This window comes from Ranitomeya imitator, chromosome 1, assembly GCF_032444005.1.
Source record: "Ranitomeya imitator isolate aRanImi1 chromosome 1, aRanImi1.pri, whole genome shotgun sequence".
NCBI classification, from domain to species: Eukaryota; Metazoa; Chordata; class Amphibia; order Anura; family Dendrobatidae; genus Ranitomeya; species Ranitomeya imitator.
The window spans coordinates 942,544,224-942,560,568 of NC_091282.1; the positions used below are offsets into that span (position 1 = coordinate 942,544,224).

The 16,345-nt window shown below is 43.8% G+C and overlaps 1 protein-coding gene across 5 annotated transcripts in view; it reads right to left on the reverse strand.

Annotated features, from left to right (window-relative positions):
• EMCN (endomucin) overlaps positions 1-16,345 on the reverse strand; it is a 285,813-nt gene that overhangs the window by 249,571 nt on the left and 19,897 nt on the right. For 3 of the 5 annotated variants that reach the window (XM_069743636.1, XM_069743635.1, XM_069743633.1), the window contains exon 2: positions 5,027-5,092. The exons of the other annotated variants lie outside the window; for them this stretch is intronic. In XM_069743636.1, the coding sequence (XP_069599737.1) occupies positions 5,027-5,092 (66 nt within the window). The remainder of the gene's footprint in view (positions 1-5,026; positions 5,093-16,345) is intronic. 5 annotated transcript variants of the gene reach the window in all.

Consider the following 16,345-nt stretch of genomic DNA (forward strand, 5'->3'; position numbering starts at 1 on the left):
GTTATAACTCCGAAACGCTTCAACGGATCCTGGTGATTCTGACACTGTTTTCTCGTGACATATTGTACTTCATGATAGTGGTAAAATTTCTTTGATAGTACCTGCGTTTATTTGTGAAAAAAACGGAAATTTGGCGAAAATTTTGAAAATTTTGCAATTTTCAAACTTTGAATTTTTATGCAATTAAATCACAGAGATATGTCACACAAAATACTTAATAAGTAACATTTCCCACATGTCTCCTTTACATCAGCATAATTTTGGAACCAATTTTTTTTTTTGTTAGGGAGTTATAAGGGTTAAAAGTTGACCAGCAATTTCTCATTTTTACAACACCATTTTTTTTTAGGGACCACGTCTCATTTGAAGTCATTTTGAGGGGTCTATATGATAGAAAATTCCCAAGTGTGACACCATTCTAAAAACTGCACCCCTCAAGGTGCTCAAAACCACATTCAAGAAGTTTATTAACCCTTCAGGTGTTTAATAGGAATTTTTGGAATGTTTAAATAAAAATGAACATTTAACTTTTTTACACAAAAAATTTACTTCAGCTCCAATTTGTTTTATTTTACCAAGGGTAACAGGAGAAATTGGACCCAAAAAGTTGTTGTCCAATTTGTCCTGACTACGCTGATACCCCATATGTGGCAGTAAACCACTGTTTGGGCGCATGGGAGAGCTCGGAAGGGAAGGAGCGCTATTTGACTTTTCAATGCAAAATTGACAGGAATTGAGATGGGACGCCATGTTGCGTTTGGAGAGCCACTGATGTGCCTAAACATTGAAACCCCCCACAAGTGACACCATTTTGGAAAGTAGACCCCCTAAGGAACTTATCTGGATGTGTGGTGAGCACTTTGACCCACCAAGTGCTTCACAGAAGTTTATAATGCAGAACCGTAAAAATAAAAAATCATATTTTTTCACAAAAATTATATTTTTGCCCCCAATTTTTTATTTTTCCAAGGGTAAGAGAAGAAATTTGACCTCAAAAGTTGTTGTCCAATTTGTCCTGAGTACGCTGATACCCCATATGTGGCAGTAAACCACTGTTTGGGCGCATGGGAGAGCTCGGAAGGGAAGGAGCGCAGTTTGACTTTTCAATGCAAAATTGACAGAAATTGAGATGGGACGCCATGTTGCGTTTGGAGAGCCACTGATGTGCCTAAACATTGAAACCCCCCACAAGTGACACCATTTTGGAAAGTAGACCCCCTAAGGAACTTATCAAGAGGTGTGGTGAGCACTTTGACCCACCAAGTGCTTCACAGAAGTTTATAATGCAGAACCGTAAAAATAAAAAATCATATTTTTTCACAAAAATTATATTTTTGCCCCCAATTTTTTATTTTTCCAAGGGTAAGAGAAGAAATTGGACCTCAAAAGTTGTTGTCCAATTTGTCCTGAGTACGCTGATACCCCATATGTGGCAGTAAACCACTGTTTGGGCGCATGGGAGAGCTCGGAAGGGAAGGAGCGCCGTTTGACTTTTCAATGCAAAATTGACAGGAATTGAGATGGGACGCCATGTTGCGTTTGGAGAGCTACTGATGTGCCTAAACATTGAAACCCCCCACAAGTGACACCATTTTGGAAAGTTGACCCCCTAAGGAACTTATCTGGATGTGTGGTGAGCACTTTGACCCACCAAGGGCTTCACAGAAGTTTATAATGCAGAGCCATAAAAATAAAACAAAATTTTTTTCCCACAAAAATTATATTTTAGCCCCCAGTTTTGTATTTTCCCTAGGGTAACAGGAGAAATTGGACCCCAAAAGTTGTTGTCCAATTTGTCCTGAGTACGCTGATACCCCATATGTGGGGGGGAACCACCGTTTGGGCGCATGGGAGGGCTCGGAAGGGAAGGAGCGCCATTTGGAATGCAGACTTAGATGGAATGGTCTGCAGGCGTCACATTGCGTTTGCAGAGCCGCTAATGTACCTAAACAGTAGAAACCCCCCACAAGTGACACCATTTTGGAAAGTAGACCCCCTAAGGAACTCATCTTGATGTGTTGTGAAAGCTTTGAACCCCCAAGTATTTCACTACAGTTTATAACGCAGAGCCATGCAAATAAAAAATATTTTTTTTCCACAAAAATTATATTTTAGCCCCCAGTTTTGTATTTTTCCAAGGTTAGCAGGAGAAATTGGACCCTAAATGTTGTTGTCCAATTTGTCCTGAGTACGCTGATACCCGATATGTGGGGGGGAACCACCGTTTGGGCGCATGGTAGGGCTCGGAAGGGAAGGAGCATCATTTGGAATGCAGACTTAGATGGATTGGTCTGCAGGCGTCACATTGCGTTTGCAGAGCCCCTAATGTACCTAAACAGTAGAAACCCCCCACAAGTGACCCCATATTGGAAACTAGACCCCTCAATGAACTTATCTAGATGTGTTGTGAGAACTTTGAACCCCCAAGTGTTTCACTACAGTTTATAACGCAGAGCCGTGAAAATAAAAAATCTTTTTGTTTTCCCACAAAAATTATTTTTTAGCCCCCAGTTTTGTATTTTCCCAAGGGTAACAGGAGAAATTGGTCCACAAAAGTTGTTGTCCAATTTGTCCTGAGTACGCTGATACCCCATATGTTGGGGTAAACCCCTGTTTGGGCACACAGGAGAGCTCGGAAGGGAAGGAGCACTGTTTTACTTTTTCAACGCAGAATTGGCTGGAATTGAGATCGGACGCCATGTCGTGTTTGGAGAGCCCCTGATGTGCCGAAACAGTGGAAACCCCCCAATTATAACTGAAACCCTAATCTAAACACACCCCTAACCCTAATTCCAACGGTAACCCTAACCACACCTCTAACCCTGACACACCCCTAACCCTAATCCCAACTGTAAATGTAATCTAAACCCTAACCCTAACTGTAGCCCCAACCCTAACCCTAACCCTAGCCCTAACCCTAGCCCTAACCCTAGCCCTAACCCTAACCCTAGCCCTAACCCTAGCCCTAACCCTAGCCCTAACCCTAGCCCTAGCCCTAACCCTAGCCCTAACCCTAACCCTAGCCCTAACCCTAGCCCTAACCCTAGCCCTAGCCCTAACCCTAGCCCTAACCCTAGCCCTAACCCTAGCCCTAGCCCTAGCCCTAACCCTAGCCCTAACCCTAGCCCTAGCCCTAACCCTAGCCCTAACCCTAGCCCTAATGGGAAAATGGAAATAAATACATTTTTTTTTATTTTTCCCTAACTAAGGGGGTGATGAAGGGGGGTTTGATTTACTTTCATAGCGAGTTTTTTAGCGGATTTTTATGATTGGCAGCCGTCACACACTGAAAAACCCTTTTTATTGCAAAAAATATTTTTTGCAATACCACATTTTGAGAGCTATAATTTTTCCATATTTTGGTCCACAGAGTCATGTGAGGTCTTGTTTTTTGCGAGACGAGTTGACGTTTTTATTGAAAACATTTTTGGGCACGTGACATTTTTTGATCGCTTTTTATTCCGATTTTTGTGAGGAAGAATGACCAAAAGCCAGCTATTCATGAATTTCTATTGGGGGAGGCGTTTATACCGTTCCGCGTTTGGTAAAATTGATAAATCAGTTTTATTCTTCGGGTCAGTACGATTACAGCGATACCTCATTTATATCATTTTTTTATGGTTTGGCGCTTTTATACGATAAAAACTATTTTACAGAAAAAATAATTATTTTTGCATCGCTTTATTCTCAGGACTATAACTTTTTTATTTTTTTGCTGATGATGCTGTATGGCGGCTCTTTTTTTGCGGGACAATATGACGCTTTCAGCGGTACCATGGTTATTTATATCTGTCCTTTTGATCGCGTGTTATTCCACTTTTTGTTCGGCGGTATGATAATAAAGCGTTGTTTTTTGCCTCGTTTTTTTTTTTTTTTCTTACGGTGTTTACTGAAGGGGTTAACTAGTGGGACAGTTTTATAGGTCGGGTCGTTACGGACGCGGCGATACTAAATATGTGTACTTTTATTGGGTTTTTTTTTTATTTAGATGAAGAAATGTATTTATGGGAATAATATTTTTTTTTTTTTCATTATTTTGGAATATTTTTTTTTATTTTTTTTACACATTTGTAAAATTTTTTTTTTACTTTTTTACTTTGTCCCAGGGGGGGACATCACAGATCAGTGATCTGACAGTTTGCACAGCACTCTGTCAGATCACTGATCTGATATGCAGCGCTGCAGCCTTCACAGTGCCTGCTCTGAGCAGGCTCTGTGAAGCCACCTCCCTCCCTGCAGGACCCGGATCCGCGGCCATCTTGGATCCGGAGCTGGACTGAGCAGGGAGGGAGGTGAGACCCTCGCAGCAACGCGATCACATCGCGTTGCTCCGGGGGTCTCAGGGAAGCCCGCAGGGAGCCCCCTCCCTGCGCGGTGCTTCCCTGCACCGCCGGCACATCGCGATCATCTTTGATCGCGGTGTGCCAGGGGTTAATGTGCCGGGGGCGGTCCGTGACCGCTCCTGGCACATAGTGCCGGATGTCAGCTGCGATAAGCAGCTGACAACCGGCCGCGATCGGCCGCGCTCCCCCCGTGAGCGCGGCCGATCGGCTATGACGTACTATCCCGTCCAGGGTCAGATAAGCCCAGGGCACCTCGACGGGATAGTACGTCTAAGGTCACAGAGGGGTTAAAAGAAAATTAACAGTTTGCATTGCAAAAATATAAGAACACTGTGGTATTGTGGACTAAAGTTATACGATTGTGCTTTCTTATAAAAACAGCACCCCTATTGCACAAATCTGCAATACCGTGACCCATGAGCAAGTATGGTGTTATTTTGTTTCTTAAAGAAAGCAGACATTTTTGCTAATTCTACACAACCCCTTTGATGGGTATAATTTTATTAGCCTACTGCAGTGTATTTTGAATGGTTCTCATTACTGATCTACAGATATAAAGATAGCGATTAGAGTATGTGTAGATGTGCATTGTATTTATTCGCAATGTCATTTTTTCTCTTTTAAATAAGTAAAAAAAAATATTAGACTGCAATTAAAAGAAAATATTTTAAGAACACAATTACCTAAAGATGTTGTCTGTATAGTTGTGGTTTGGTTTTCATCTTCTCCATTGACATTATTCAATAATGCTACATAGTTAAGAAAAGAAAAGTTTATTGAATGCGATAAAGCGATATATTATTCATCAGGATTAGTGAATTCTTATCTATGCAATCATGACTTTATTAACACTGCAACAATTTCTAAAGTACAGTGCACAATGTATTCATGGTAAGAAGAAGAAGCACACATCACCCGAAGTATTCATCCCTGAATATGGAAAAACAAAGCATTCAGTTCCTTCTTCCAGTTTACATAACATCATCCTGGGACAGGAAAGCTTCTATTTACATTTGGGCGGATGAGTTTTACAGCAACCCACTGAGTGCAAGAGGTTTTCGGTGGTTTCCTTTATTTTAACCCTAGTGACTTCTCACAAGTGGACCTCTTGAGTTTTCAAATATTCTGGAACTGGTTACAAGTGAAGTCATATAGGTTGGAATTCGCTGTAACAGAGATCCTACAAATATAGAGTTAGGGGGTTCACAAAATAAAATATTTTTTAAGTGTTCCCCTCGTTTGGGAACCTGCTGTGTCCCTAAATGCTAAAAGCCTTCAGATACAGTATATATGATCAATCTGCTGGTTAAGAGCAATCCAATGTTGTCCAGCAGCCTTACTGAAAGCGGGAGAAAATTAACTTTATTCCTCTCTGGAGCCTCCGGTTTTCAGTCATAGAGGCGTGCCCACAGCGGTTTCAGTCACCGCTTGGTGCACAGTAGCTGTCAGCATGCCCTGGCACTTTGATTGACAGCAGCTTGCTCTGCAGCATGTGTGCATCTTCATCTTTGCAGAGCGAGCTGTCAATCAAAGAGCCAGTATTTGCTTACAGCTGAAGCTCCCTTTCTACTGAATGGCCACTCCTGGTGGCACGCCTCTACAGCTGAAAGGCGGTGGCTACTGGGAGTAATACAATTCATTTACTCCTCTATTAAAGGAGCGGGACAACATTGTAATGCTATTACCCTGCAAATTAACCCTATATCTTCAGGATAATAATGTTTGGGGTCATGGCAGGTACACTTCCATGAGCAGTTATTTAAACATGTTTTTCTCCTTAAATGTCACAACTTAATATTTTAAAAGCCATGTAACTATTTCAGGCCTTGTTTTTTAGCTAAATTAGTGGTAGATTTTCTTTAGATAAATTTAGGTACATACAGCAGGTGAATAAAGTATTGAGCATGTCACCAATATTCTAAGTAAATATTTCTCATTATTACATAACTTAATTTATGGACCTCTATGGTTTGATTTCTTTGCCTGTGTGGATTGGATTGGTTGTTACTGACATCTGGTGAGAATCTCATGTCAATAGCACCTTTAGAAATATATTTACTTGGTGATATGTTTAATACTTATTTCATCCGCTGTACATGGTAGACTTTTTTTTTGCTACAGGATTCTATTTTTTTCTATTTGGTAATTTTAGCTATTTTTTTAAATAATTTTTACAATCCCATTAATTTACTTTGAAACATTGTTCATATAATGGCAATGACAGGGCTGAATTGGCACGAGGTAAAAAGAGATCCCTCAATACTCAGTACTGGAATCAGATTTAATCGCAGCGGATACAAAGTTAACCAGTAAGTATTGGCGTTTTCTCTGATACCAGCTGTTATTGTGGGAGGGTTATCACTAAAGATGAGCGGTGTTCGAGTCGAACTGTTCGCCAATTTCAAATTCGAGCTGTTTTGGGCGGTGTTCGAGTCGTTCGACGAACCCGAACAATTTGCTTAAAATTCGTCTGTTTTAGTTTCTGTTCGATAACTGTTCGTTCAGCAAAAGCCTAACTTGATTTGTACATTAAAACTGTTTATCATTGTTAATAGACTGTTTCAGTATATAGTGGGCGGGAGGGGGGGAAACGGGGGATAGATCTGTGCTGAAATAACGCCGATCTCCATTTTTTTTTTTTTCCCGCATTTACAGTGGGGCGGTGCAGTCTCTCAGCCTATCAGCAGTGCACACACACACACAGCAATGTGCATGTGATGCACACAAGCAAGGGCATGTGTCATTGGCTGTGTATGTCACATGTCCCTGCCCTATAAGAACCAGCCATTTGCCCCGTCTCCACCATTTTCTCACTGCTGCAGCTTAGTGTTATACGGCACCACTGCTGCTGTGGACGCTATACAGACTAAGAGTGTTTTTTTGGAGCGAATTGTCAGAGAGATAGGTTTAGGGAGTCGGGAGGAGTCGGGACTAGTTGTAATATCAGCCCTTTTCAGGGTAGGTTACAGCAGTTAATAGCACTGTTTGCTAGGCAGGTCTGTGCTGGTGCTGTGCAAGAGTTTGTCACAGTATTTGGTGTAATCTAGCTCAGCCAATCCTTTTGGGCTAGTAGCATTGTCTGATAGTCATCTGAGTAGCCCGCCTGTGAAGCTAGCTACATCGCCTGTGTATCTAAATTTTTACTGCATCTAACCCAGTTAATAGTTTAGGGCCTAGGAGCAGTGTCTGCACATCAGCACAGTAGCCCGCCTGTGAAACTAACTACACCGCCTGTGTATCTCTATTTTCACTGCATCTAATCCAGTTAATAGTTTAGGGCCTAGAAGAAGTGTCTGCACATCAGCAGAGTAGCCCACCTGTAAAACAAACTATACCGCCTGTGTATCTCAATTTTCACTGCATCTAATCCAGTTAATAGTTTAGGGCCTAGGAGCAGTGTCTGCACGTAAGTAGAGTAGCCCGCCTATGAAACTAACTACACCGCCTGTGTATCTCAATTTTCACTGCATCTAATCCAGTTAATAGTTTTGGGCCTAGTACTACAGTTTGACCACTCAGTTCTGCTCGGTTTTCATCCATCGGTTGTTGTGCCAACAACTACAGATACAGAGTTGCCAATTAGTTAAGCACTAAAATGAGTGGCAAAAAACCTGCTACTGGTGGAAAGGCGAATAGGCGTGTTGGAAAGGGAAAAAAGGTTGTGTCCGTGGGGTAGATAGTAAAGCAACAGTAACATCTGCAGAAGAAAGACCATCTTTCAGCCAAAGTAAGATGTCTACTTCTTTTCTTGGACAATATGATATGATACCTTCCTTACGACCATCGCTACAAGCATCGCCAAAAATTCCAGATGAGGCACAAAAACAGCAGGTGCTTGAACAGATATCAAGTGCTCGTTCAAGTGGGCTCTCCTCCATGTCAACTTCAACATCACAACTACTCCAGTCCTCAGAGTTGTCACCCCAATCGCACTTGCTTCCTCACAGCTCCCAAGTCTCCAGCTGCCCGTCTGAGCATGGGGTAACACACATGGTTGAGTCTGTAGAACTGTTTACGCATACTATAGCCTGGGAATCAGAGGTCTGCTCCAGAGCTTCTGTGAATCCAGACGAGGAAATGATCTGCACTGATGCCCAGAATCTTTGTGAGTCGGATCCAGGCCCAGATGAAGAAGGTTCTGAGCATAATGTAGACCCTCGTTCCCAAACTGTAACTCCGGTTGGTGGAGACAATGAGGAAGATGATGATGAGACTGAGATACCTGATTGGAACGAAAACTTGACTTTTCGGTCTGGGCAGGAAGAGGTTGGCTCTGAGGACGACGGGTGTGAGAACACACAGGATGATGATGACGAGGTTGTAGACCCCACGAACTGTCAACCCCCAGTCCGCCAGTCCATGAAGTCAGCAGAGGAGGTGGAGGAGGATGCTAGTGACGAGTCTGAAGATGAGGTAATGGTGCACCTTCCTGGACAGAGACAGAGTGCTGGAAGCACATCAACAACTGCATCCTCAACCCCAACTGTGCCTCAGACCAGAAGTCGTGGTTGCTCTTCAGGTCGCACGAGCTCTAAGCCTTGCATAGCCTGGGCATTTTTTGACATCGCAAAGGATGACCCAACTCATGTTGTCTGTAAGATTTGTCAACAAAATCAAAACCCCAACTAGCCTGGGCATTTTTTGACATCCCAAAGGATGACCCAACTCATGTTGTCTGTAAGATTTGTCAACAAAATCAAAACCCCAACTCTGCCTCAGACCAGAAGTCGTGGTTGCTCTTCAGGTCAAAATCTCAGTAGAGGCCAAAAAATCACATGCTTGAGTACTTCATGCATGAACCGTCACATGGATATGAGGCATAAGTTGCAGTGGGAAGCTCACTGTGCTACAATGCGGCCTAGTGGGCCGGGTCAACCACCGTCTGCCCCATCAAGTGCATCCGCGTCCTCTTCATCCTCTGTGACTGTGGGGACAGCAGTCGCACATGGTTTTGGATGCAGACCTTCCACCTCTTTACCCGCAACAGCCAGTGTGATTGGCAGGTCCTCAGGACATTTGCAAGTGGAAACACCTGCTGGTGTTGAGCGCTCTCCGACATCGACACCACCTTTCGATCAAGGCAACATAACATCTCCGCCTGCACCTTCCTCACAGACCAGCAGTTTGCCGGGGACACCCTACTCAACTCCGTCTAAGCACAGCAGCCAGCCCTCAGTCCCTCAGATGTGGACAAGTAAAAGACCATTTCCTCCTATCCATGACAAAGCTAAGAGGTTGAATTTCTCCATCTGCAAGCTGTTGGCTACAGAAATGCTGCCTTTCTGTCTGGTGGACACAGAGGATTTTCGAGACCTTATGTTCGTCACAGTGCCCCAGTACCAGATGCCCAGTCGCCACTACTTCTCAAAGAAAGCTGTGCCTGCGCTACACCATCATGTCACACACAACATCATCTTCCTTGAGAAACTCTGTGTGTGACATGGTGCATTTCACCACAGACACTTGGACGAGTAGACATGGACAGGGGCGTTACACGTCAGTGACTAGGCACTGGGTAACTACGGCGACATCAGGAGAAGGGGCTGCTGTCCGAGTCTTGCTGTCTGCACGAGTTGCTCGTCGATCCTCTGTATCTAGAAGGTCCTCTACTGCTTCTGCCTCCTCAACCTCCTCTCGGTCCTCCTCCTGCACCCAAAGCCTGTCTGGTAATGCCACCCGCGTTGTAACTGCGCAGAAGGAATCCTGCACACCTCCTCACTATGCTGTCACCAGGGCTCAACGGCATCAGCCAGTGTTTACATTGAAATGTCTGGGAAATGTGAGTCACACAGCTGAGGAGTTGTGGTCAGCTCTGGAGACCGAGTTCCATCAATGGTTGTCTCCACTCAACCTGCAGCCAGGGAAGGAAGTGTGTGACACTGCTGCAAACCTGGGTGCGGCCCTTCGCCGGGGCAATGTCACACACGTGCCTTGTATGGCTCACGTTTTGAAACTGGTGGTCCAGCAATTTTTATACCACTATCCCGGACTAGATGGGCTTCTGCAGAGGGCATGGTCGCTGTGTGCTCACTTCCACCGTTTGCATCCATCAGCTCGATGACTTGCATCTCTACAGAAGTCGTTGAGGCTGCCATTTCATCGGCTGAAATGCGATGTGCCCACATGGTGGAATTCAACTCTGCACATGTTGCTGCGACTGTGGCAGCACCGACGAGCCCTGGTGCAATACGTTATGACGTATAGCCTGGGCCAACGAGATCAAGAGGTGGGGCAAATCACGCTGCAGGAGTGGTCTCAGATCAGGGACCTATGCACCCTTCTACACAGTTTTGAAATAGCAATGAAGATGTTTAGTGCTGACGATGCCATTATCAGCATGACCATTCCGGTGATTTACATGCTGGAGCAAACCTTACACAGTGTTCGGAGTCAGGTGGTGGAACAAGAGGAGGATGAGGAGGAGGAGGAGGAGGAACAGGAGGAGTCATATGCAGAAGGGATCATATCTCCAAGGTCAAGAAGGTTGGCAGCACCAAAGCGGCTGGCATTGGAGGCTGGGGGAGAGGGATTACCGAGGGCGCATGGTAGCAGCCAAACTGTTGAGGAAGGTGCAGGAGGCGAGGAAGAAGTGGAGGACGAACTGGTGCTGGGCATGGAAGACTCATCAGATGAGGGAGACCTTGATCAAATTTCTGTTGTGCGAGGTTGGGGGTAGAGGGCAAACGAAGGAAGCATGATTCTCACCTAGCCACCACCAAGACAACAAGGACTTGGTCCTCCTGGAAGCGCAAGACACATGAGTACCTTGTTGCTGCACTACCTGCAACATGACCCTTGGATTGTCACAATCTGAAGTAATGCCGACTATTGGGTTGCCACACTCTTAGATCCCCGGTACAAAAGCAAATTTGGCAAAATAATTCCTGCCATAGAAAGAGATTCACGCATGCAGGAGTATCAGTAGAGACTGTTACAGAATCTAACATCTGCTTTTCCACAAAACACCAGTGGTGCACGTAGTGAATCTCTGAGTTCTAACTTGCCAACCGTGGGACTATCGAGTCATCACTCAAACCGTAACAGTAACATCAAATTTGGTGGTAACAGCAATTTTTTCCAATCGTTTCAAGATTATTTTTAGACCATCCTTTGCAAGGCCACAGGAGACAAGAAGTCTGAAGCACAGCCAATGCCTAGAGAGGATGGTACAAGAGTATCTCCAAGATAACATTGTTGCCATGACTGTGGAACTGGACCCTTGCTCATTTTGGGCTTTCAATCTTGAAAAATGGCCTGAGCTCACCACTCACACCTTGGAGATCTTGTCGTGCCCCGCAGCCAGTGTTCTCTCTGAAAGTGTGTTCAGCGCTGCTGGTGGTGTGCTGACACATAAGTGCATATGGCTGTCCAGTGACAATGAAGACAGACTAACGTTCATCATGATGAACAAATCCTGGATCCGCAAGGACTTTTCTACCCCTGTGTCATCTTGGGGAGACTAAAAGCTTGATGATTTTTGAAAATCACCTCACCAACCGTTTTAAAAAACTCTGGCAAAATTGATGCCACTTAAGTTGTGTCTGTGGCCAAATTTTTGGAAAAAATGGAGACTCTTATTTAGTCCCCTTGCTGAGTTTTACATGATGTTGCCATTGTCAATTCCAGGTGGGTGGGGTCGTCTGCAGAGTTGTTTCCTCAAACTATGGCCTAGGATTCAGAGTTCTGCTCCATTGCTTCAGTGTCTGCTAGTCAGCAGAGTAGCCCATCCACCCACCGCCTGTTTACCCAAGTACTATTTTTAATGGCATCTGGCCCAGGAAATCCTTTTGGGCCTAGTAAAATTTGGTGCTACTCAGCAGCGTACCCCACCCATGAAGCAAGCTACACCGCCTGTTTACCTAACTACTATTTTGTAACGGCATCTAGCCCAGGAAATCCTTTTGGGCCTAATAGAATTTGGTGCTACTCAGCAGCGTACTTCACCCATGAAGCAAGCTACACCGCCTGTTTACCTAACTACTATTTTGCAACGGCATCTAGCCCAGGAAATCCTTTTGGGTCTAATAGAATTTGGTGCTACTCAGGAGTGTACTTCACCCATGAAGCAAGCTACACCACCTGTTTACCTAACTACTATTTTGTAACGGCATCTAGCCCAGGAAATACTTTTGGGCCTAGTGGAATTTGGTGCTACTCAGCAGCGTACTTCACCCATGAAGCAAGCTACACCGCCTGTTGATCTAATTACTATTTTTTAACTGCATCTAGCCCAGGAAATCATTTTGCACCTAATAGCATTTTGTGCTACTCAGCACAGTACCCCACCCATGAAGCAAGCTACACCGCCTGTTTACCTATATACTATTTTTTAACGGCATCTGGCCCAGGAAATCATTTTGTGCCTAGTAGAATTTGGTGCTACTCAGCAGCGCACCCCACCCATGAAGCAAGCAACACTGCCTGTTTACCTAACTACTATTTTGTAACGGCATCTAGCCCAGGAAATCCTTTTGGGCCTAGTAGAATTTGGTGCTACTCAGCAGCGTTCCCCACCCATGAAGCAAGCTACACCACCTGTTGATCTAATTACTAATTTTTAACTACATCTAGCCCAGGAAATTGTTTTGTGCCCAAAAGCATTTTGTGCTACTCAGCAGTGTACCCCACCCATGAAGCAACCAACACCGCCTGTTGATCTAATTACTAATTTTTAACTGCATCTAGCCCAGGAAATGGTTTTGTACCTAATAGCATTTTGTGCTACTCAGCAGAGTACCCCACCTATGAAGCAAGCTACACTGCCTGTTTACCTAAGTACTATTTTTTAACGGCATCTGGCCCAGGAAATCCTTTTGGGCCTAGTAGAATTTAGTGCTCCTCAGCAGCGTACCCCACCTATGAAGCAAGCTACACCGACTGTTTACCTAAGTACTATTTTTTAACGGCATCTGGCCCAGGAAATCCTTTTGAGCCTAGTAGCAATTTCTGCTACTCAGCAGAGTACCCCACCCATGAAGCAAGCTACTACTCCTTCTTACTTTCTGTATCTAACCCCTCGGCTCTGGGGTGTCCACTCTCCCTCCAGCTCTCTCCTTCTCACAGGTGGACTACCGCGTGTTTTCACACTGTGGCGAATCTTTTGGCCCAGGCATAAGAAGTCGTCGAGGTAATGGATAACATGTGCCGCCTTACAAATGTCCATGATGACACATTCGAGGAAGCAACTAAACGCCTAAAATAGTGAGCAGGATATGGAGCACCCCATGGGCAAACAGCGATCTATGTAGTATGCTCCTTCACAGAAGCAGCCCAATAGGAGGACACTATTCGGAGGAACAGGTAGTAACCGGAACGCCCCCTCAATGTCTGTTTTGGCCATTAGAGTGCCCCTTACCAACTTCTTGACCCTCCTGATTGCCTCATCAAAGGAGGTACAGTACATAGTACTGTACTTGGTTCCGCGTCAATGTTGTCGTTTACTGACCTGCCCCTTGGATATGACAAATGGTGGATTAGTCTGAATGTATTGGGTTCATTTTTTGGCACAACTCCCAACGGGGGTACCATTACGTCTTCAAAGGAAAGTTTTCTGAATGGACCCGCCACCATTCTACCTAAAGATATTTATTTTTTTATTTTTTTTGTCAAGATGTCTGGGTGTTGGTAGAGTGAGTTTAGATTTTTACTCCAGCCTTTGTTGATTTTAGAAGGGCATGACATGCCTATATCTGTGTCTCCTCCTCCTTTTACTCCTCCACCTCTTTTCTTTTCACATGACTATATGTAGTTGTGACTTTTCCATGTGTTTGTTGTGTCTTCTGAGCAGTTTGTCAGCTTTCGGACACCTTTTAAGGTGTTTTCTATGTGTTTTCCATGTGTTTGTATGTGTTTGTGTTTGCCTGCCATTGGTTTCAATGGGGTTCGACGGTGTTCGTCGAACGTTCGACGAACATTTCGTCGAACACGTCCCTGCTCGACGAACCGAACCCGAAAACTAGGGAGGTGGCTCAACACTAGTTATCACCCATTTCAGCCAAACTTTAGCTGATGGACAATGTATGGGAGGTAATTCCTGAGGCAGTGATAACCCACTTTGTACAGGAATTACCTACCATAGATTATGTACATGAATGTTAGTTACAAAATGTTTCCAGAAATTAGAAGTACAATTTTGTTAATAACACTTTTATTGACTGTTATCGACCATAAAGAGAGACACCTCTCTCTAACAATAAAATAGAGGTGCAAAGCTCATAAGTGCGCAAATATACAGGAAAGGATATTGTTTTTATCTCGTATATCTATATTGTGTTGATTTTAAAAAACAGTCAATAATAATGTTATTTTATTTGCATTTTGGAAAGCTGGATATCTTCTTCATGTTTCTTGTCTTAGGCTGGTTTCACATTAGCGTTTTGAGGAGCTGTGGAGGGCTGCGGACTTCCTCCATGAAGCCCCGCCCTCGGCCGCACCTCTGCCGCTAGCTCCGCCTACTTCTGCATGCGGCCTGCGTTGCGTACCTATCTTTAACATTAGGTACGCAGGTCGTGCGGCTGTATGCGCATGTTTCCGCATGCGTCGTTTTGACAATGCAGCGACCAGCGTAGGACGCAGCTGGTAGCAGTTTCTTTTTTTCTCCGCATCGTCAAAACTACGCATGCGGAAGCATCCGCATACAGCCGCACGACCTGCGTACCTAATGTTAAAGATAGGTACACAGGGCGCATGCAGGCCGCATGCATAAGTAGGCGGAGCTAGCGGCAGAAGTGCGGCCGAGGGCGAGGCTTCACGGAGGAAGTCTGCAGCCCTCCGCAGCTCCTCAAAATGCTAGTGTGAAAGTAGCCTAACTCAGCTTGGACCGACTGGCCCGTTCACGCCAACAGTGGGGTGATCTGTAAAAACGTTTTGACTGTTTTGTAAAATATAGGGACATCCACTACATCCATAGAAAAGAAGGTTTTATTTACACTAGTTGGGCAGCAATCAGATTTCCTATAACATTGATGTGCTTTGTTGGGTAAAGATATGGTATGCCAGCCAGCCAATGTTATATATCGCCAGACCATAATGTACTAAATTGCCCTTCCTGTTTACCAAATGGCCTGGTAAAGCTTTTTTTCAATACATAAATGTTTCTTTTTTATTGCACAAATAGAAGAAACAGGGAAACATGCCAGCTTGAGGAACTGGCAGTACTTAAGAGATTTTCTTTGAAGAGAAATTCATGTAGTAACAATAGAAGGAAAGGTAATCTATTCTGTGTGTCTTAGTAACGACGTGACAAAAAGGCAGTCTTTATTTTCCGGTATATATTTGTATTTAATTATCTATTCTGATCTCATGGCCACAAATGTAGTATAGTCAGATGAAAAAGAAGCTAAACAAATCACTGAAAGTAAAGCATTATGCAGAAACTCATTCACATACTTATTATCATCATTCACTTACTGAACGGTTTTCTTAAAAAGTTGTTTACATAAATAGATAATATTTTAAATGAGTAGATGCCAATTAAATGAAATCTCCACAGAGTACTTCAAGTTGCATGAAAAATATCTTTACAAAATAGAACATCATTGAAACAAGAACAGAGTGCTCCGCGCTCACTCAGCAACATCTTTAATGCCGCTCTTATTAACCGTCACATCCATTCTGCTCTCTAAAGGACCAATATGTTACATTCAAGTACAAAGCAAAGTCATTAAGACATACAAGTCATTAAAATACTGATTAAAATGACAAAAAAAAAATGTATATCCAAAAACCAAAGGGAGACTTAAAGTAAAAGGGAAACTGTATATATTGGATGAAACAGTCAAATTCTTAGTCAAAACAAGGATCTCTTGCAAAGTTGGTTAATCTTTCCACTAAAATAATTGATCTTAATCTAGGACAATGAGCAAAGACAAGCTCTGTTCAGATCCCCATCTCCTTTTCATCAAGGTTTTTTATATATTTGACGACAAGGTCATACCAGTCTGTAGCATTATACAGTCCACATCATAAGTAATTGTGTTTTCAACGATTTCTTATGATATGTT